The sequence below is a fragment of the Nerophis lumbriciformis genome, linkage group LG23 (genome assembly GCF_033978685.3).
Source record: "Nerophis lumbriciformis linkage group LG23, RoL_Nlum_v2.1, whole genome shotgun sequence".
Taxonomy (NCBI): domain Eukaryota; kingdom Metazoa; phylum Chordata; class Actinopteri; order Syngnathiformes; family Syngnathidae; genus Nerophis; species Nerophis lumbriciformis.
This window is the reverse complement of record NC_084570.2, coordinates 351,262-375,000: the sequence shown is the minus strand read 5'-3', so window position 1 is coordinate 375,000 and position 23,739 is coordinate 351,262. Positions and strand designations below refer to the sequence as shown.

At 39.8% G+C, this 23,739-nt stretch overlaps 1 protein-coding gene across 2 annotated transcripts in view; it reads left to right on the top strand.

Moving 5' to 3' along the window:
* Window positions 1-22,781, top strand: part of LOC133622531 (calcitonin gene-related peptide type 1 receptor-like) — a 39,397-nt gene extending 16,616 nt beyond the window's left edge. The window contains exons 5-13 of one of the 2 annotated variants that reach the window (XM_061985356.1): window positions 649-761; window positions 839-930; window positions 9,045-9,171; window positions 9,250-9,403; window positions 9,482-9,542; window positions 9,615-9,681; window positions 14,118-14,336; window positions 14,444-14,485; window positions 17,420-22,781. In XM_061985356.1, the coding sequence (XP_061841340.1) occupies window positions 649-761; window positions 839-930; window positions 9,045-9,171; window positions 9,250-9,403; window positions 9,482-9,542; window positions 9,615-9,681; window positions 14,118-14,336; window positions 14,444-14,485; window positions 17,420-17,626 (1,082 nt within the window). In that variant the 3' untranslated portion in view covers window positions 17,627-22,781. Of the gene's footprint in view, window positions 1-648; window positions 762-838; window positions 931-9,044; window positions 9,404-9,481; window positions 9,543-9,614; window positions 9,682-14,117; window positions 14,337-14,443; window positions 14,486-17,419 lie in introns of both variants that reach the window. The other variant, XM_061985355.1, reaches the window with a different exon arrangement.
* The last annotated feature ends 958 nt before the right edge of the window (window positions 22,782-23,739 follow it).

The following is a 23,739-nucleotide window of genomic DNA, read 5'->3' as shown; positions in this document are numbered from 1 at the left end:
TATATATATATGTGTGTGTGTGTGGAGGGAGAGTGTGACCAGCGCGCCTGCAGGAGCAAAGGTCACCGCCTATGTCCATGGTGCTGAAGACAGAGCACCATCAGACGGGGGCATGGCAGTGCTGACGGCGAGACACAGCTGGCTCTTGTGCCGTGTCCTCAGTGGAACTGCTAGGAAGCGACTTCCACAATATATATATATATATATATATATATATATATATATATATATATATGTATGTATGTATGTATGTATGTATGTATGTATGTATGTATGTATATATATATATATATATATATATATGTATGTATGTATGTATGTATGTATGTGTGTATATATATATATATATATATATATATATATATACTGTATGTATGTATGTAAGCTGTGAAAATCTGCTGTACAGTATGTGTGCTTGGGTCCTATTTTTAGAAACACTAATACAAAAACTCACAATAATGTCTGATTGAATGCTAAAAACGTTATGACAAACCGCCTTAAAAAATGGAATGGAATTTTAAATTTTTTTTACTGAATGAGACACCCAGAATGACCCCTTTACATTTACAAACATATTTTAATGTTCCATGACTTCAAATGCATTTGGTGCATGTTTGAATTTCACTGTAACTCTGTGTTGGCTGACAGCAATCGCGTCCAAAGTCTGCACGGAAACGGGCGAGTGGGGCCGCCATCCGGAGAGCAACCGGACATGGACAAACTTTACCAACTGTAAAGCCAACACAACACACCACGGCACGGTGAGAGCAAATCAAGCACACATGGAACACATGGAATATTTTCTGCAAAATTGACAAACTTAGTTTTTTCCTTGAAGGCGGCGATGACTCACTTCTACCTGGTCATGATTGGCCACGGACTTTCACTGGTCTCATTGACAATATCACTGGCGATATTCTTCCATTTTAAGTAAGTGCATCAGTGTTTCCCCCATCTATATTTGTGTATGTGTGTGTGTGTGTGTGTGTGTGTGTGTGTGTGTGTGTGTGTGTGTGTGTGTGTGTGTGTGTGTGTGTGTGTGTGTGTTCTTGTATTTCTACCCTTCTTGAGACACCCAACAAGGAAAAGTACCGTCCATATGAGGAGGTGTGAACTAGTGATGACATAAATCATGGTCCTAATACAGAAAACCATTGCATCTAATAGAGAATGTCTCATTTGCACCCCTGCTGGTGACATCCATCAAAATTAGGGTGGTCCCAAAAAGGAAGTATTTTTCAAATTGACTGTGTCGGTTTCAAAAGTGCTTCCCCTCTGGTCAACATATGAAATAACAAGTGTGTTTAAAAATTTGAAGTCCTCCCCCTCTGGCCAACATATGGAATAACAAGTGTGTGAAATAAATTGAAATGCGCCCCCTTTGGCCAAAATGTATAAAATAAATATGTATGTAGAGACATACTGTAATAATTTGAAGTAAATAATGAAGATTAAAAACCAATTACAAATACAAAAAATTCAAAAAAATAATACATTCACTAAAAGCAGTCTTTTTCTCACAATGTGTCGTTTTTTTTCTTATAAAATTGGGAACAAATGCTCATATTATTTCTGTTTCTGTAATATTGCACTATTTTCTCTTCAAATTATTACTTTTTAATGCAAAATGGTGACATTTGTCTTATAGAATTTGGACTTTTATCACAATATTGCCAATTTTTTTGTTGTTCTTGTAAAACAGTGATATTTTTGGAGTAAAACGATGACTTTTGTCATAATTTTGCCAAGTGAATTTCCGATTGTTATTATAATATTGCCAACATTTTACGGTTTTCTTATAAAATTGTGACTTTTGTCGAGTAAAAGTACGACTCTTTTCATCAAATTGCCAAAATGTTAAGCTTTTCTTGTAACATTTCGACTGTTATTGAGTATAATTCCAACTTTTATCATAATATTGCACAAATGTTCAGTTTTTCTTGGAACATTTTGACTTGCGTTGAGGAAAATTACAACTTTTATTATAATACTGCCAAAATTCTAAGTTTTTCTGGTGAAATTGTGACCTTTTTCTTGTGGAATTCCAACTCATTTTTCACAACAAGCTTTTTTATATTTGCATAGTATGTATATATTATTAATGTTGTAAATACACATCTTTATATGTCTAGAAAGGGTGGTCCTAAAGAGGTAGGCATTTATCGGAGGTCTCAAGAAGGTAACAAATACAAGAGTTTGTGTGTCTGTGTGCGTGTGTGTGTGTGTGTTTGTGTGTGTGTGTGTGTGTGTGTGTGTGTTCTTGTATTTCTACCCTTCTTGAGACACCCAACAAGGAAGAGTACCTTCCATATGAGGAGGTGTGAACTAGTGATGACATAAATCATGGTCCTAATACAGAAAACCATTGCATCTAATAGAAAATGTCTCATTTGCACCCCTGGTGGTGACATCCATCAAAATTAGGGTGGTCCCAAAAAGGAAGTATTTTTCAAATTGACTGTGTCGGTTTCAAAAGTGCTTCCCCTCTGGTCAACATATGAAATAACAAGTGTGTTTAAAAATGTTGAAGTCCTCCCCCTCTGGCCAACATATGGAATAACAAGTGTGTGAAAGAAATTGAAATGCGCCCCCTTTGGCCAAAATGTATAAAATAAATATGTATGTAGAGACATACTGTAATAATTTGAAGTAAATAATGAAGATTAAAAACCAATTACAAATACAAAAAAAAAAAATAATAATAATAAATTCACTAAAAGCAGTCTTTTTCTCATAATGCGTCGACTTTTTTCTTATAAAATTGGGAACAAATGCTCATATTATTTCTGTTTCTGTAATATTGCACTATTTTCTCTTCAAATTATTACTTTTTAATGCAAAACGGTGACATTTGTCATATAAAATTCGGACTTTTATCACAAAATTGCCATTTTTTTGTTCTTGTAAAACAGTGATATTTTTGGAGTAAAACGATTACTTTTGTCATAATTTTGCCAAGTGAATTTCCGATTGTTATTATAATATTGCCAACATTTTACGGTTTTCTTATAAAATTGTGACTTTTGTCGAGTAAAAGTACGACTCTTTCCATCAAATTGCCAAAATGTTAAGCTTTTCTTGTAAAATTTCGACTGTTATTGAGTATAATTCCAACTTTTATCATAATATTGCACAAATGTTCAGTTTTTCTTGGAACATTTTGACTTGCGTTGAGTAAAATTACAACTTTTATTACAGTACTGCCAAAATTAAAATTTTTTCTGGTGAAATTGTGACCTTTTTCTTGTGAAATTCCAACTCATTTTTCACAACAAGCTTTTTTATATTTGCATAGTTTGTATATATTATTAATGTTGTAAATACACATATTTATATATCTAGAAAGGCTGGTCCTAAAGAGGTAGGCATTTTTCTCAGGTCTCAAGAAGGTAACAAATACAAGAGTTTGTGTGTCTATGTGCGTGTGTGTGTGTGTGTGTGTGTGTGTGTGTGTGTGTGTGTGTGTGTGTGTGTGTGTGTGTGTGTGTGTGTGTGTGTGTGTGTTAAGGGCGCCATTGTCTAATTTGCATAATTGACAATGACACATTTACATGTAACGGATGCTGTAAGAGAGGGTAATAACATTAAGGGAGACAAAAAGGTAAAAAAAAACAAATATGAAAAGCACAAGGAATATGTTTAGAATGAACTTTAAAACCATTTTTGTCAACTCTTTTTTTCACTTTTTTGTGAGTGCTTTTAAAAGAACAAAGCTCATCGTGCTTTCACCTCAGATTCTTTGTTAGAATGCCAACGCTGTCACATCCTAATAAATACACCAAATAGAAGACAATCTTCCGTGTTCTTACATTTGAACACACACACACACACACATCTATTTAAAACTTTGCCATTTTAAACCAATTAAATCTCAAGAGACATCTCACCCTTTTTGATGGCCTCTAAGCAGAGGTGGGTAGTAACGCGCTACATTTACTCCGTTACATCTACTTGAGTAACTTTTGGGATAAATTGTACTTCTAAGAGTAGTTTTAATGCAACTTACTTTTACTTTTACTTGAGTATATTTATAGAGAAGAAATGCTACTTTTACTCCGCTACTTTTATCTACATTCAGCTCGCTACTAATTTTTATCGATCTGTTAATGCACGCTTTGTTTGTTTTGGTCTGTCAGACAGACCTTCAAAGTGCCTGCCTTACTGGTGACGTTTCACTCCGTTCCACCAATAAAATGCAGTCACTGGTGACGTTTGACTCCGTTCCACCAATCAGATGCAGTCACTGGTGACGTTGGACCAATCAAACAGAGCCAGGCGGTCACATGACCTGACTTAAACAAGTTGAAAAACTTATTGGGGTGTTACCATTTAGTGGTCAATTGTACGGAATATGTACTGTACTGTGCAATCTACTAATAAAAGTTTCAATCAATCAATCAAAAGTGTGAAGGAAAAAAGACACTTTTTTATTTCAACCGTACATCCCGTCAAAAGCCTAAAGACTGACTGCACAGTTCCTGTCTTCACAATAAAAGTGCCGCTCCATCGCGCCTGCGCTTTCAAAATAAGAGTCTCCGAAAGCCAGCGCAAACAAGCTAGCAAGCTACGGAATTTGCCGCCAATGTATTTCTTGTAAAGTGTGTGAAAACGAATATGGAAGCTGGACAAATAAGATACCAAAAACCAACCACTTTCATGTGGTATTAGACAGAAAGGAGGAACTTTTTTTCTCCTGCATTTGAAAACGTGGACGCTATCATCACTACTGTCTGATTACAATCAATGCAAGTCATCAGAATCAGGTAATACACCAACTTATATTCTTGTCTTCATGAAAGAAAGGAATCTATATGTGTTAAACATGCATGTATATTCATTAAAACACCTTTAACATGTAAACAAAAACGGCAAAATAAATAAATATAAATGATATACTGTATATATCAATGTATGTGTATATATATATATATATATATATATATATATATATATATATATATATATATATATATATATATGATATGTGTGTGTATGTTACTCATCAGTTACTCAGTACTTGAGTAGTTTTTTCACAACATACTTTTTACTTTTACTCAAGTAAATATTTGGGTGACTACTCCTTACTTTTACTTGAGTAATAAATCTCTAAAGTAACAGTACTCTTACTTGAGTACAATTTCTGGCTACTCTACCCACCTCTGCCTCTAAGTTTCACAACATCACGGTGGCCTGGGAGTGCAAAACACTTTCATTGCATGAAACAAACTACAATCTCAGAAAATACAAACAGAAAAGAGCAAACAACTTACAATTTCAGAAAACAAATTAACAAAAGATGAAACACTTTACAATTTCAGAAACTGGAAAGGGACAGTGCCAAAATTCCAGATTGACAGCTCAGTCAATCATTTTGTTCATGTCTGCAAAGCCCATACTTGCCAACCTTGAGACCTCCGATTTCGGGAGGTGGGGGTTGGGGGCGTGGTCGGGGGTGGGGCGGGGCGTGGTTGGGGGCGTGGTTAAGAGGGGAGGAGTATATTGACAGCGAGAATTCACCAAGTCAAGTATTTCATATATATATATATATATATATATATATATATATATATGTCTTAATAAGGTTATCCAAAAAATAGTGCTCGATACCGTAGTAGAGCGCAATATATGTATGTGTGGGAAAAAAATCACAAGACTATTTCATCTCTACAGGCCTGTTTCATGAGGGGGGGTACCCTCAATCGTCAGGAGATTCTCCTGACGATTGAGGGTACCCCCCCTCATGAAACAGCCTGTAGAGATGAAATAGTCTTGTGATTTTTTTTCCCACACATACATATATATATATATATATATATATATATATATAGATAGATATCTACATTCTGAAAATATGCAAACAAAACTGTCTTTAGATAATTGATACTTCAAACTTGCATAAATAAATATTAAGGAATATAACATAACTTGGCTTCTGAGAGCTTCAAAATGTAATGAATAAAATGCTAAAGTTGTTGATAAACAAGCAATTATTTTAATAATGAAATATGGTCATTTTAAATGAATTATTATGATAATTTAAAATCAATTATTTCAAATATGTTTATTTTAATGTATAATTCTATGGCTGGATGTAATAAGGAGTCACGAAAAAATACAAATAAAAATACAATTAATTTTGATATTTTGAGCAAAATATAGTAAAAATGTATTTAGTTTTTTTTTTTTTTTAATAAATAAATATATTTATTTTTAGGTAAGATAAACATAATAATACAATTTATCTCTAGTCTGGATGATTTAGTTCTTGTCACCCTGTTGTCCTCCCGTCATGAAAAAAAGCTGTCCTCACTCAGGTCCGCATGGAGCTGGAGGGGGCGTGGCTTCCAGCTCCTGCTGAAAATCGGGAGATTTTCGGGAGAAAATTTGTCCCGGGAGGTTTTCGGGAGAGGCGCTGAATTTCGGGAGTCTCCCGGAAAATTCGGGAGGGTTGGCAAGTATGGCAAAGCCGAAATGAGGAAGTAAAGACTCAGCGGAAGTGGACAAAATGATTGGTTGACTTAGCTGTCAATTTCTGAGTTAGGACAGGCCTGGGCAATTATTTTGACTCGGGGGGGACAAATATAGAGAAAAAAATGTGTCTGGAGGCCGATATATTTATTTTTAGGAACACTAATACAAAACCTCACAATAATGTCTGATTTAATTCTAAAAACGTTATGACAGACCGCCTTAAAAAACGGAATAGAATGTTTTTTTTCTTTCTATGAACGATAAAACACTGAATATTGACCACATATGAACGTCACACCCCCTCTCCATTGACATATTTTACAATCAAGCGAAACGCAACAAAAATGCGAAAAACACAGCGAAATATGAACGCGAAGGGTAAAAAAAAAAACACACCTACAATCTGATATATCTGATACATCACTAACAGTGTTTCCCACAGGACAGGCATCTATTTGTGAGAAGAACGCGGAGTTGGAATATAATTACAACACTTTATGTACATATTTATATACAGGTTTGAACAATTAGTTATTCACTGAAATATATTTATTAATTGTGGTTCTTACAAAAAATATATCTTATAAAATATAAAAGCTAAAATGTCTCTTAAAGCTCTGCCCCTTTAATTAGTGCATACATCATCTGTGTGAAGGAGTGAACATCCAACATTAGAATTTATTACTAACGAGGAGAACCGCTTTATGTACAGTGCAGTGACATGCGGTGAGGTTGATGGCTGGTGAGGCACTGACTTCATCACAGTCACATTTACAAACATATGAACCCTAAAGAGTATCTTATTCACCATTTGATTGGCAGCAGTTAACGGGTTATGTTTAAAAGCTCATACCAGCATTCTTCCCTGCTTGGCACTCAGCATCAAGGCTTGGAATTGGGGGTTAAATCACCAAAAATGATTCCCGAGCGCGGCGCCGCTGCTGCCCACTGCTCCCCTCACCTCCCAGGGGGTGATCAAGGGGATGGGTCAAATGCAGAGAACAAATTTCATTACACCTAGTGTGTGTGTGACAATCATTGGTACTTTAAGTTAACTTTAACAACAAAGACAAAGACAACATATTTGATGTTCAAACTGATAAAAAAAATTTTTTTTTGCAAATAATCATTAACTTTAGAATTTGATGCCAGCAACACGTGACAAAGAAGTTGTGAAAGGTGGCAATAAATACTGATAAAGTTGAGGAATGCTCATCAAACACTTATTTGGAACATCCCACAGGTGTGCAGGCTAATTGGGAACAGGTGGGTGCCATGATTGGGTATAAAAGTAGATTCCATGAAATGCTCAGTCATTCACAAACAAGGATGGGGCGAGGGTCACCACTTTGTCAACAAATGCCTGAGCAAATTGTTGAACAGTTTAAGAAAAACCTTTCTCAACCAGCTATTGCAAGGAATTTAGGGATTTCACCATCTACGGTCCGTAATATCATCAAAGGGTTCAGAGAATGTGGAGAAATCACTGCACGTAAGCAGCTAAGCCCGTGACCTTTGATCCCTCAGGCTGTACTGCATCAACAAGCGACATCAGTGTGTAAAGGATATCACCACATGGGCTCAGGAACACTTCAGAAACCCACTGTCAGTAACTACAGTTGGTCGCTACATCTGTAAGTGCAAGTTAAAACTCTCCTATGCAAGGCGAAAACTGTTTATCAACAACACCCAGAAACGCCGTCGGCTTCGCTGGGCCTGAGCTCATCTAAGATGGACTGATACAAAGTGGAAAAGTGTTCTGTGGTCTGACGAGTCCACATTTCAAATTGTTTTTGGAAACTGTGGACGTCGTGTCCTCCGGACCAAAGAGGAAAAGAACCATCCGGATTGTTATAGGCGCAAAGTGTAAAAGGCAGCATGTGTGATGGTATGGGGGTGTATTAGTGCCCAAGACATGGGTAACTTACACATCTGTGAAGGCGCCATTAATGCTGAAAGGTACATACAGGTTTTGGAGCAACATATGTTGCCATCCAAGCAACGTTACCATGGACGCCCCTGCTTATTTCAGCAAGACAATGCCAAGCCACATGTTACATCAACGTGGCTTCATAGTAAAAGAGCGCGGGTACTAGACTGGCCTGCCTGTAGTCCAGACCTGTCTCCCATTGAAAATGTGAAGCCTAAAATAGCAGAAGGGAGACCCCCGGACTGTTGAACAACTTAAGCTGTACATCAAGCAAGAATGGGAAAGAATTCCACCTGAGAAGCTTCAAAAATGTGTCTCCTCAGTTCCCAAACGTTTACTGAGTGTTGTTAAAAGGAAAGGCCATGTAACACAGTGGTGAACATGCCCCTTGCAGCCATGAAATTCTAAGTTAATTATTATTTGCAAAAAAAAAATAAAGTTTATGAGTTTGAACATCAAATATGTTGTCTTTGTAGCATATTCAACTGAATATGGGTTGAAAAGGATTTGCAAATCATTGTATTCCGTTTATATTTACATCTAACACAATTTCCCAACTCATATGGAAACGGGGTTTGTAATCACACCATATTTAAACTTTTTGAATCAACCTGGACTATACTCAAGCAGAACCTCTCTTTAGGAGTCTGAGCTGCCAGAGGATCACCTTGCACAAGAACCTCTTCGTCTCATTTGTCCTGAACTCCACGATCACCGTCGTGTGGCTGACAACTGTGGTCAAGAAACAAGGACACACGCATAACGACTCGGTGAGGCCCCCCCCCCCCAATGGTTGTTTCCTTCCCAGAGATGGTCATGTGGTCATTTTGTCGTTGCCGCGCTCGCAGGCCAGCTGCAAGCTGCTCATGTTCGTCCACCTCTACCTGCTGAGCTGCAACTACTTCTGGATGCTGTGCGAGGGCATCTACCTGCACACGCTGATTGTGGTGGCCGTGTTCGCGGAGAAGCAGCACCTGATGTGGTATTATCTGCTGGGCTGGGGTGAGCACGGATCTGTGGGAAAAAAAACCCATTGAGCTTCCTCGGACAAGTCAAGCATGCGATCTGGTCTTTGCGCAGGTTTCCCGCTGGTGCCAGCGGTGTTGCATTCAATAGGACGCCACTGCTACTACAATGACAAGTGAGACTAGTCAAAGAACGTAGATGTGAATCAGTTGTTTTCATGTGTTATAATGATGTTTTGTTTGGACAGATGCTGGGTCAGCTCGGATACTTCCCTACTATACATCATCCACGGGCCGATCTGCGCCGCGTTGGTGGTAAGTGTCAAACCCCCGCTTACTCAGGGAAAAGCCTGCTCAGGTGGCACGCTGCAAAAAGTCAGTGTTCAAAAACAAGAACAATTAAAGCTGCAAGCAGCGATGGACGGGACCGACTTTGACGGCACATAAAATCCAAACCGGAGCAGTAATTAAAACTCTTTGGTCAACTTTTAATCAGAAGGGTTCAATCTCTCTCCTGTGCTAGTTTGAAGCTGACACGACAAACGCGCTCAGAGGAGATCATGTTTGAAAAAAGGTGACCGGTTTTTAGAAAACTTTTGTTTTGAAGGGGGAATTGCAAACTTCCTGTTGATTTTTGCTGGGGGTTGTCAATATAAGAAATGTAGGTCTAAGTGAGACCTACATAGAGGTTTTTGTTCCTACTGGAAGTTAAAGGCAGTTTTGTCTGAGTTTTCTTCCTAGGAGCAGTTGTGTCTGTGTTTTCTTCCTAGAGGGCGCTAGAGCGCAATTTTGAGTTTTGGGGTTGGGTTTTTTTTTTTATTGAATCGCAATTTTTGCCAGTCCTGATGTGTGTCCATGTTTTGAAGCATGTTAAGGGGGTCAAATTACAGCTCAAAGAGGCAAAAGTGACTGTTTTTAGTAAACTTTTGTTTTGAAGGGGGAATTGCCAACTTCCTGTTGATTTTTGCTGGGGGTTGTAAATATAAGAAATGTAGGTCTAAGTGAAACCTACATAGAGGTTTTTGTTTCATGTCTCTAAGACATTCCTACTGGAAGTTACAAGCAGTTTTGTCTGAGTTTTCTTCCTAGGAGCAGTTGTGTCTGTGTTTTCTTCCTAGGGGGCGCTAGAGCGCAATTTTGAGTTTTGGGGTTGGTTTTTTTTATTAAATCGCAATTTTTGCCAGTCCTGATGTGTGTGTCCATGTTTTGAAGCATGTTAAGGGGGCCAAATTACAGCTCAAAGAGGCAAAAGTGACTGTTTTTAGTAAACTTTTGTTTTGAAGGGGGAATTGCCAACTTCTTGTTGATTTTTGCTGTAGGATGTCAATGTATGAAATCTAGGTCTAAGTCAGACCTACATAGAGGTTTTTGTTTCATGTCTCTACGGCATTTCTATCGGAAGTTACAAGCAGTTTTGTCTGTGTTTCTTCCTAGGGGGCGCGAGAGCGCAATTTTGAGTTTTGGGTTTGTTTGTTTTTTATTAGATGGCAATTTTCGCCAGTCCTGATGTGTGTGTCAAATATGGTGAGTTTTGAAGCCTGTTAAGGTGGTCAAATTACAGCTCAAAGAGTTGGCGGAATAATAATAATAATAAAACGCACGAAATACAATAGGGTCCTCTTGTTACGATCCGCTGCACGGATCATAGTTTGTTTATGTTTCTCGTCACATATGTTTTCAGCACATTTGATTTTGTTTGTGTTCAGTTGCCATGTCAGCTGATTACTTTCACCTGCCTCTGGTTAGTGTTCGGGACGCGCACCTGTTGCCCGGGCACTAATCAGAGGGCTATTTAGTCTTTGCTCTGGCCTCACTCTGGCTGGCTTCGTAGTTTGTTCCCATACAACTGTTAACGACAACTTAGATTCCCGCTAGCTTTTCACGCTATGCTATTTTTTCCTGCTAGCTCCCACGCTAGTCCTTTTGTTTTGCCTTTTGTGCTACATGCATGTTTTTTGTTTATCCATCATATGATTTATATTTAAAATAAATCATTTTCCTACCTGCAAGCTGTGTCCGAAGCCGTCTGCATCCTTGGGAGAACCACACCCGCATCACTATGCGACCCAGTCGTTTCACCTCTGTCCCAAAGGGACATTTTGGTCCCTAAAAATTACAAAAATGAGGGGTATTTTATTTGAACTAAGCAAAATTATCTGCCAATAGAACAAGAAAATTTGGCTTGTCAAGACTTTCCAAAACAAGTCAAATTAGCTAACTTCAATGAACCACAAAATACCTTAAAATAAGTATATTCTCACTAATAACAAGGGCACTTTTCTTGGTAGGAATTTTTTTTTGACCTTTTTGCTCAATATGTTGAAAAATATTCTTAAATGAAGTAAATGCTAGTGCCATTATCTCATACTTGCCAACCCTCCCGAATTTTCCGGGAGACTCCCGAAATTCAGCGCCTCTCCCGAAAACCTCCCGGGACAAATATTCTCCCGAAAATCTCCCGATTTTCAGCCGGAGCTGGAGGCCACGCCCCCTCCAGCTCCATGCGGACCTGAGTGAGGACAGCCTTTTTTCATGACGGGAGGACAACAGGGTGACAAGAACTAAATCATCCAGACTAGAGATAAATTGTATTATTATGTTTATCTTACCTAAAAATACATATATTTATTAATTTAAAAAAAAAAAAAAGATTTTCATTTTTACTATATTTTGCTAAAAACATCAAAATTAATTGTATTTTTCTTTGTATTTTTTCCTGACTCCTTATTACATCCAGCCATAGAATTATACATTAAAATAAAAATATTTGAAATAATTGATTTTAAATTATCATAATAATTCATTTAAAATGACCATATTTAATTATTAAAATAATTGCTTGTTTATCAACAACTTTAGCATTTTATTCATTACATTTTGAAACTCTCAGAAGCCAAGTTATGTTATATTCCTTGAGATTTATTTATGCAAGTTTGAAGTATCAATTATCCAAACACAGTTTTGTTTGCATATTTTCAGGATGTATATATATATATATATATATATATATATATATATATATATACGTATGAGATACTTGACTTGGTGAATTCTAGCTGTCAATATACTCCTCCCCTCTTAACCACGCCCCCAACCACGCCCCGCCCCATCTCCGACCACGCCCCCACCCCCACCTCCCTCCCGAAATCGGAGGTCTCAAGGTTGGCAAGTATGCATTATCTTGACATAATGATATGCGCTCGGCATTACATTTCTTGAAACCAGCAAACTTATACTAAAAACTAATTTATTGTTCTTAATGGAAAGGCAACAAGGCAAGCGCTTGTTACTCTCGGGGTCTCCTAGCCGCTCAGGCAAATCATATTGTCTAAAAATGCATTTTTTCATCGATAACATGACATCATCGCGCCAAGTGCGTGCTCTTTTTAATTGTAATTTTGAAGAATTCATCTGAATGTGCATGAACTATTTCTGTTCAAAATTATTAGAAATGTCACATGTTAAATGTAAATGTTTACTGTACTGTGCCAACTGTACTACTATATGAGTACGTATTGTCTATTGTTTAATTGAAAATAAAACAGCAAAGTCCTCTGTTTTAATTATGATACACAATTGTGTCGAAGTCATGATTTTTTTTTTCATGCTTGAAATAAGAAATTATTACCGTATTTTTCGGACTATAAGTCGCAGTTTTTTTCATAGTTTGGCCGGAGGTGCGACTTATACTCAGGAGCGACTTATGTGTGAAAGTATTAACACATTAGCGTAAAACATCAAATAATATTATTCATCTCATTCACGTAAGAGACTAGACGTATAAGATTTCATGGGATTTAGCGATTAGGAGTGACAGATTGTATAGCATGTTCTATATGTTATAGTTATTTGAATGACTCTTACCATAATATGTTACGTTAACATACCAGTTGGTTATTTATGCCTCATATAACGTACACTTATTCAGCCTGTTGTTCACTATTCTTTATTTATTTTAAATTGCCTTTCAAATGTCTATTCTAGTTGTTGGCTTTTATCAAATAAATTTCCCCCAAAAATGCGACTTATACTCCAGTGCGACTTATATATGTTTTTTTTCCTTCTTTATTATGCATTTTCGGCAGGTGCGACTTATACTCCGGTGCGACTTATACTCCGAAAGATACGGGTACTTTAAAAAGGTAGTTTTATACTTGTGAGTGTTGATGACACAGCTTTGCAACAGTTGATATTCTAGTTTCAAGCATGTTTTACTCAATATAGGTCATCAAATCTCAGCAACAAGCTGTAATATCTTACTGAGATCATTTAGGACCAAACCCCTTAAAATAAGTAAAACACTCTATTAGGGCTACAATAACTAATCGATTAAATTGATTAAAATCGATTATAAAAATAGTTGGCGATTAATTTAGTCATCGATTCGATGGATCTATGCTATGCGCATGCGCAGAGGCTACTTTTTTTAAATTATTTTAATTTTTAATTTTTTTTTTATTATTATTTTTTATAAACCTTTATTTATAAACTGCAACATTTACAAACAGCTGAGAAACAATAATAAAAATAAGTATGGTGCCAGTATGCTGTTTTTTTCCAATAAAATACTGGAAAGGATAGAAATATTGTTTGTCTCTTTTATTAATCGATTAATCGAAGTAATAATCGACAGATTAATCGATTCTGTCTTATCAGACAGAAAATAAGCAAATATCACCCTTATTTCAGATATTTAATCTTACTTAGAGTTCAGTTTTTGCAGTGCAGCTGACTCGCCTCTCTGCGTCAAGGTGAACCTCTTTTTCTTGCTGAACATCGTGCGGGTTCTCATCACGAAGCTGAGAGTGACCCACCAGGCCGAGTCCAGCCTGTACATGAGGGCGGTGAGGGCCACGCTCATCCTCATCCCGCTGCTCGGCATTCAGTTTGTGCTGCTGCCCTACAAGCCTCAGGAGCACTGGGTCTCGGAGATCTATCTCTACATCATGGAGATCCTAATGCATTACCAGGTCGGTACTGAGTCAGCACCTACGCACCAAGAACATTTTCTTCTCAGCTGGTAAAGGGTTTGAGGCATTTTCATGATCCATTAAAAAAAAAAAAATCTCTTTTGCAGGGTCTGCTTGTGTCCACCATTTTCTGCTTCTTTAACGGGGAGGTAAGCAACACTTGATGTTTGCACATACGTCTGCAATACATTCACAGCGAAAAAGAGCTGACGAAAAGTAAGATTCAATCAAAGCTGCAAGCAGCGATGGACGGGACCGACTTTGAGGGCTCATAAAATCCAAACCGGAGCAGTAATTAAAAATCTCTCATCAACTTTTAATCAGAAGGGTTCAATCTCTCTTCTGTGCTAATTTGAAGCCGACACGACAAACGCGCTCAGAGGAGATAATGTTTGAAAAAAGGTGACTGTTTTTACACAACTTTTGTTTTGAAGGGGGAATTGCAAACTTCCTGTTGATTTTTGCTGGGACTTGTCAGTGTATGAAATATAGGTCTAAGTAAGACCTACATAGAGGTTTTTGTTTCATGTCTCTACGACATTCCTACTGGGAGTTACAGGGAGTTTTGTCTGTGATTTCTTCCTAGGGGGCGCTGGAGCGCAATTTTGAGTTTTAGGGTTTGGTTCTTTGATTAGATCGCAATTTTCGCCAGTCCTGATGTGTTTGTCCAATTTGGTGAGTTTTGAAGCATGTTAAGGGGGTCAAATTACAGCTCAAAGAGGCGGCGGTATAATAATAAAACGCTAGAAATACAATAGGGTCCTCTGTCCCAAAGGGACTTGGTCCCTAAAAAGACTAGATTTTAGAAATAGAATACTAAAAACTAGTGAAATCATCTGTCCATGCCGCTAGTTAATTTTACTTCATGAGACCACAAATTAAGATGTGTACATCTAGACATTGCCAAGACTTTTAAGCACTATTCAACTTGCAATTCTGAAATTATGCATCCTCTGGTGGTTGCAGAATCTTGAAACAAGACTTTCCATGTGGGGAAAACCAAAATATCTTATTTTTTATTTTCTCAACGTTAACATTTTTAAACTACAATAGATAAAAGTGATTGTCAGGTTCAAACACTGATGACATCTATTAAACAAGACAAGAGGCAAAGAATTAAACAGAGACAGAATTCAATTTGGACTCAATATTGAGGAGAGTCGTCTGTACACTGTACCCTTGAACAGTATCTCAGCACGCTCTGCCAAAAGATTGCACGCCTCCTTCTTTTATTTTGGACCCTCCCCGACCACATGGCCACCGCTGTTTCCAAAGGACAAAGGTCGCAAAAAGTTCACAGAAAAGGTCGGAAGCTATTCACAGAAAAGGTCAGTTCAAAAAGAGTTGGTAAAATAGTTCCAAAAGAGGTCCATAAAATAGTTCAAAAAGACGTTCGCAAACCAGTTCAAAAAGGAGTTTCAAAAAGAGGTCGTCTGGAAATTGGGCAGATCCTGTCTTCTCTCCGCTTTGAAGTCCTTGGGTTAGAACAATATCTTTCTGTTGATTACCATACATGAAAGAAAACAGAACACCTTCATTTTGCTGCCCCCTACATAGTGGAGTTTTAGGAGTCTTACTTTCAAAGACAGCTTTTATCTTCTCACCAGACCCTCGATGTAACACAAAGTTTTTGAGATAATTTAGAAACAAATATTCTAAAAATGGAAGTCCTGTGGGGAGTGCTCAGAGAGTATGGGGTATCGGACTGTCTGATTGTGGCGGTCCGCTCCCTGTATGATCAGTGTCAGCTTGGTCCGCATTGCCGGCAGTAAGTCGGACACGTTTCCAGTGAGGGTTGGACTCCGCCAAGGCTGCCCTTTGTCACCCATTCTGTTCATAACTTTTATGGACAGAATTTCTAGGCGCAGTCAAGGCGTTGAGGGGATCCGGTTTGGTGGCTGCAGGATTAGGTCTCTGCTTTTTGCAGATGATGTGGTCTGATGGCTTCATCTGGCCAGGATCTTCAGCTCTCACTGGATCGGTTCGCAGCCGAGTGTGAAGCGACTGGGATGAGAATCAGCACCTCCAAGTCCGAGTCCATGGTTCTCGCCCGGGAAAGGGTGGAGTGCCATCTCCGGGTTGGGGAGGGGATCTTGCCCCATGTGGAGGAGTTCACGTACCTCGGAGTTCACGAGTGAGGGAAGAGTGGATCGTGAGATCGACAGGCGGATCGGTGCGGCGTCTTCAGTAATGCGGACGCTGTATCGATCCGTTGTGGTGAAGAAGGAGCTGAGCCGGAAGGCAAAGCTCTCAATTTACCGGTCGATCTACGTTCCCATCCTCACCTATGGTCATGAGCTTTGGGTTATGACCGAAAGGACAAGATCACGGGTACAAGCGGCCGAAATGAGTTTCCTCCACCGGGTGGCGGGGCTCTCCCTTAGAGATAGGGTGAGAAGCTCTGCCATCCGGGGGGAGCTCAAAGTAAAGCCGCTGCTCCTCCACATGGAGAGGAGCCAGATGAGGTGGTTCGGGCATCTGGTCAGGATGTCACCCGTATGCCTCCCTAGGGAGGTGTTTAGGGCACGTCCGACCGGTAGGAGGCCACGGGGAAGACCCCGGACACGTTGGGAAGACTATGTCTCTCGGCTGGCCTGGGAACGCCTCGGGATCCCCCGGGAAGAGCTGGACGAAGTGGCTGGGGAGAGGGAAGTCTGGGCTTCCCTGCTTAGGCTGCTGCCCCCGCGACCCGACCTTGGATAAGTGGAAGAAGATGGATGGATGGATAGAGATGGATAGATATATCAGAATGATATTATGATGCAAATTCAATCACTAAAAATAAGTAAATATCTAAAAATCTCTAAAAAATAAAATTTTAAATCTTAGCAAGTCGCAAATAATTTGCAAAGGGGGCGGGGGGGGGGGGGGGGTGTTAAAAGACTTTTGTACCCCCCCACCACCAACCTCAAAAACCCTCCCCCACTTCAACCTCAGACCCATCTCGTTGTGTGTATTTGGATGTTTCTACTCGATGACGAGGGTGAGTCAATAATGCGCTGACATAAGCGCATTCCGTCCATTCAAATTAAGACGCAGCAACTCTATGCCACCTCTAACCTTCGACCCCACCTTGCCTTCAGGTCCAGACAGTCCTGCGGAGGCACTGGAATCAGCAGCAGATGCAGTTCGCCGGCACGTTCGCCAACGCCGACCTCTTCCGCTCGGCTTCCTACGCGGCGTCGTCGCTCACCGAGGTCCACCGCTGCTACAGCATCGAGAGCCACACCGAGCAGAACACTGTCAAAAGCTACTCCGACATATTCCGATCAGACAGCCCCTTTGTGTGACCGGGACTTTCCCCCACCACACCTATGTGTCCTTGAAGAGGAAATCTCCATCTTGAAGAAACTTTGATTTTCCAGCACATTCAAAGAAATGTCATTGTGACGTCTTTCCACTGGATTTACGAGACTCGGGGGAGTGGAATCTACAGCACACGTTGATGCCACGCAGTCAAACTCTTTTTGGCCGTCACGGATACGCCGCACCATACGACTGTCATCACATCAGTCCCAGGTTATCTTCTGATTTCTCCACACAACTCAAGGACGTGCAATGAAGAAAAAATAGATCCTCTTCATACTTGCCAACCCTCCCGATTTTTCCGGGAGACTCCCGAATTTCAGTGCCCCTCCCGAAAATTTCCCGGGACAACGATTCTCCCGAATTCCTCCCGATTTTCACCCGGACAACAATATTGAGGGCGTGTCGTGATGGCACTGCCTTTAGCGTCCTCTACAACTTGTCGTCGCGTCCGCTTTTTCAGCATACATACAGCGTGCCGGCCCAGTCACATGTTGTATGCGGCTTCTACAGACACACGTATGTGACTGGAAGACATACTTGATCAACAGCCATACAGGTCACACTGAGGGTGGCTGTATAAACAACTTTAACACTGTTACAAATATGCGCCACACTGTGAACCCACACCAAACAAGAATGACAAACACATTTCGGGAGAACATCCACACCGTAACACAACATAAACATAACAGAACAAATACCCAGAATCTCTTGTAGCCCTAACTCTTCCGGGCTACAATATACACCCCCGTTACCACCAAACCCCCCCCAAGCTCGCCCACCTCAACCCCCCCCACACCTCAATTCGGAGGTCTCAAGGTTGGCAAGTATGATTCTCTTGTACATTCTTTGTTATTTTCCGTGTTTCCTTTTTCTTTTCTTATTTATATTTCTGTCACGCAAGCTCCAACAATACTGAGGTTCAGATATTTGATCATTCCTACATGCTGGAGGGGAGTTTGAAAGATGACGACTGTTATATTGTACATAAATGACACGTATATATCTTGATGTAACATTCAAATAACTTGATGGAAAGAAGTTATTATGGTCTATATGGGAAATACACTATATTGCCAAAAGTATTTGGCCGCCTGCCTTTTACTCACCTATGAACTTAAAGTGCCATCCCATGGAATTGTCCAAAATGTTTTGGTATCCTGGAGCAGTCAAAGTTCCTTTCATGGCCTCACAGACAGTCAAGAAATGTTGAACTCTTTTTTAATTTTTAATTTTTATTTTTTTAATTAATCAATCCAACAAAACAATACACAGGGCAGCACGGTGGGAGAGGGGTTAGTGCATGTGCCGCACAATACGAAGGTCCCGAGTAGTCCTGAGTTCAATCCCGGGCTCTGGATCTTTCTGTGTGGAGTTTGCATGTTCTCCCCCGTGACTGCGTTGGTAGAGTGGCTGTGCCAGCAACTTGAGGGTTCCAGGTTCGATCCCAGCTTCTGCCATCCTAGTCACTGCCGTTGTGTCCTTGGGCAAGACACTTTACCCACCTGCTCCCAGTGCCACCCACACTGCTTTAAATGTAACTTAGATATTGGGTTTCACTATGTAAAGCGCTTTGAGTCACTGGAGAAAAAGCGCTATATAAATATAATTCACTTCACACTTCACCCGGGGATAGGTTGATTGGCAACACTAAATTGGCCCTAGTGTGTGAATGTCTATCTGTGTTGGCCCTGCGATAAGGTGGCGACTTGTCCAGGGTGTACACCGCCTTCCGCCCGAATGCAGCTGAGATAGGCTCCAGCACCCCCCGCGACCCCAAAAGGGACAAGCGGTAGAAAATGGATGGATGGAAAACAATACACAACAATACCATAATAATGCAATTCCTATTCCAAAACCAAACCCGACCCAGCAACATTCAGAATAGCAATAAACAGCAATTGAGAGGACGCACAAACGTGACACAAAACAATCTAAAAGTAGTGAAACAAAAATGAATATTATCAACAACAGTATCAACATTAGTAACAATTTCAACATAGCAGTGATTAAAATTCCCTCATTGACATTATCATTACAGTGTCAGGTTCAAACACCAAACTATTAAACTAGACAAGAAGCAAGGAATCAAGCAGAGACAGAGTTAAATTTGGCTCATGAGGAGAGACGTATTGGGCTGTACACTCAGTTACAGCTTCACCCTACGCTCTAAGGTACAGTCCCACGTGCTCCTCTATTTATTTGGGAGTTCCCTAGTTAACATCACTGACGCTGCTTCTAAAGGGAGGGGTAATGCAAGCAGCCCCAGTAAACATAATACATGATTATTCAGAATGGATATGTGCTGGCACCCGTGATTTCGCCCTGTCTCTGTTTTGTCTGCGTTGAGGTACTCGATGTCCGTCCTCGGCTGTCAGCAGGCAGGGTCTGTAAACAAACTGCTGATATGAGACAACTCGCAATTACAAGTTGTGCCTTTGCACGGACAGAAAAGTACAACTTCAGCACAATTGATAATAACTATAGCATAAGAGTTGTGTGATAACTTATACATAATTATTCTAACATTGCCCTCCTGTTTATCACATAACTTCCCAAGAGGACACACAAACATCCCACAAAACAATCTAAAAGCAGTCAAACAAAAATAAGTATCAACAACAGTAACAATTTCAACATAGCAGTGATTTAAAATCCCTTATTGACATTTTCATTACAGACATTTATAAAAAAAAATAAAAATAAAAAAAGATAAAATAAGTAATATTTTTGGTTCATTTAATAGTTAAAACAAATATAAATAATGCATCCTATACGTTGAACTCTTCAAATAGACACAAAGTCGCCAACCCAAGGGACAGCGTGGCGCGGTTGAAAGAGTGGCTATGTCAGCAACATGAGGGTTCCTGGTTCGATCCCCAGCTTCTACCAACTTAGTCACGTCCGTCGTGTCCTTGAACAAGACTCTTCACCCTTGCTCCTGATGGGTGGTGGTTAGGGCCATCAGTGTGTGAATGGGTGGATGTGGAAATAGTGTCAAGGCGCTTTTGAGTACCTTGAAGGTTAGAAAAAGTGCTATATAAGTATAACCCATTTACCATTTAACCCCTGATCTAGACTAAATATGGTTGCACATCCGCCTGCAATACATTGACAGCAAAAAAGAGCTGACGAAAAAATGTAATTAAAAAGACTAGATTTTAGAGGGGAAAAATAGTGAACTCATCTGTCCATGCTGCTAGTTAATTTTACTTAATGAGACTACAAATTAAGAATGGTATATCTAGAAATTGCCAAGACTTTTAAGATATAAATAAATATTTTTATTCTGAAAAGAAGCATTACTCGACTTACAATTCTTAATTTATGCATCCTCTGGTGGTTGCAGAACCTTGAAACAAGACTTTCCATGTGGGGAAAACCAAATTATCTTATTTGTTAACATTTTTAAACTACAATACATAAAATATGAATATTCATAAAAAATAATATGATGTAAGGTCAATCACTGAAAAAAATTAAATATCTCAAAATCTCTATAAAAAAATATATTCTTTTATAGGGATTTGAGGGTTGAGATAGTTTTGCACCCCCCACCACCATCCTCAACAACCCTCCCACACTTCACCTCATTGTGTGTAGTTTGTCGTTTCTACTCTATGACGAGGGTGAGTCAATAATGCGCTAAATGGCTGATTGAATGATGTGTTTGATTTAATGCGAACAATTTCATTAGTCCACCGTGACCCGTTGGGGTATTTCATCGGTCTTATGTGACGAGGCTACCTTTACTGGCGTAGTGTGAAGCCTGTGAACTCAGAAAAATATATACATTAGCCGCAACGTTGTATAAAGCACAGACGGGGTTCAAAACGTGGTTAAAAAAAAAGTAGCGGCTTATAGTCCGAAAATTACGATAACAATGTTGATATTTGTGTTTATCCACTTGCATTTGGAAGAGAAAAGCCTTTTTGGTGATTTATGTACTGTAACATAGTTTTGCAATATGTGTTTGTGCAGAAAAAAATGCAGAATGTAAGGGAAAAAAATCAAAATGTTGATAATAATAATACTCTATTTTCACCTAATTATTTTTTTCAGTGGAAAAAGTCAGGACACCTCAATGGTATAGACCAGGGGTCGGCAACCCGCGGCTCCGGAGCCGCATGCGGCTCTTTGATCACTCTGATGCGGCTCAGCTGCATACTTGCCGACCCCCCCGATTTTCCCGGGAGACTTACGGATTTCAGTGCCTCTCGCAGAAAACTCCCGGGATCAGTATTCTCCGATTTTCACCCTTACAATAAGAATAAGTGCATGCCATGATGGTACAGCATTTTGCGCCCTCTACAATCTGTTTTAACAGCGTGCCAGCCCAGCCTCTCGTTATATGCATCTTCTGCTTGCACACGTAAGTGACAGCAAGGCATACTTGGTCAACAGCCACACAGGTTACACTGACGGTGACCATATAAAACAACTTTAACACTCTTACTAATAAAGCGCCACACTTTGAACCAAAACCAAACAAGAATGACAAACACATTTCGGGAGAACATCTGCACCTTAACACAACATAAACACAACAGAACAAATACCCAGAATCCCATACAGCCCTGACTCTTCCGGGCTACATTATACACCCCCGCTACCACCAAACCCCGCCCCCACCCCAACCCTGCTCCCTCACACCGCCTGTGCGTCGGTTGAGGTGGGCGGGGTTTGGTAGCGGGGGTGTATAATGTAGCCCGGAAGAGTTCATATAAAACCTGCGGGCCGCACTAACATTCAATTTTCATATTAAGGTGTTGACCGCGTGTCTGAGACCCTTGGTTTATACATAGCACAAAGCAAGAAAAAAAACTTTGTATGCAGTGTTATTTCATTTTAAATTTCAAAAGATATTTGTGGCTCCCATTGTTATCTTTAATTTGTGAAACTGGTCAAAATGGCTCTTTGACTGGTAAAGGTTGCCGACCCCTGGTATAGACAAAGATCCTAAAAACGCTGTAAATAAAGATGGCTTTTTTTAAACATCCACTGCTGGTAGCGTTTGATGACTTTGAAAGGCAGAGAATATTTTTTTGTTTTCTGGCACGTTTAAAGAAAAGGGTGGGATTTCCTCGTCTGACCCGAGCGCTTGACTGCAACTTCCAGACAAAGTGACGGCATGTTGCTCTTTGCTCTTCCTCCTGCATGTGAACAGAGAGTCAAGTCCCAGGGGGGAAGACATGTTTGGCAGCCTGAGAACAGAGAAGCTGCAAAAGCCATTATTGAAACATAGAAGTTCACCCACAAAGTCGACACACCAAGCAGGATGTTTACTATTTGCCACCAACCACACCTCTCCCTAATTTACCTCCATCACTGGAGAATACTTTTGCACTCAACGCCTGCAAACACTTCCTCTTTCTCAGGACCAACGCTTGTTTACTGTCCTCGCGTACATTCATTTCATCGTTTGTAGCTATGGAACATGTTCTACTGAAGTGTATTTCTGGTCCTGTTACCCCCACCCGGACAGGAGGGCGTCACGGCAGTGCAACTGGATCAAAAGAGACGCTTTGCTGAACAAAAGGTTGCTTTATTTCAAGCGAGTGTCATTAAGCAGGTCTGCAGTACCAGGAGGAGCCTAGGTCAAAAAATGAAGGACTTATATAGTCTTATATCCCTTCTTCCTGCGTCTGGTTGTGTGTTAATTCAGAAGAACACATCAATAAAAGGAGATTTTCATGTGAAAGTGTCTTCAAAACAACTCATTTAAGTCAAAACTTAAATGTTGGCTTTGAGCTAGACAGGTAGCCTTATCCTTGAAAAAAGACTATCACTTTTGCATTCCGAAGTCCCAATTAGGGCCTCTTTTCCTACGAGAAGTGATCCAATCCACCTGCGAATGTCAAACTAACAGGCCTGAAATACTACTATTTAATTAAACTTGGTGGTTTGCTTTCTCCAAGGTGAATACAAACATTCACCATATGTAGAACATAAAATGTGTTAATTCCTTCACTTCACTACCAACACTGAAAAATCAAAGGATTTAACTTTATAAATGGGCTAAAACCAATCCAATGTGGATATGCTAAGACGGGTGTCCAATGTGCGTCCCGGGTGTCATTTGCGGCCTGCAGCT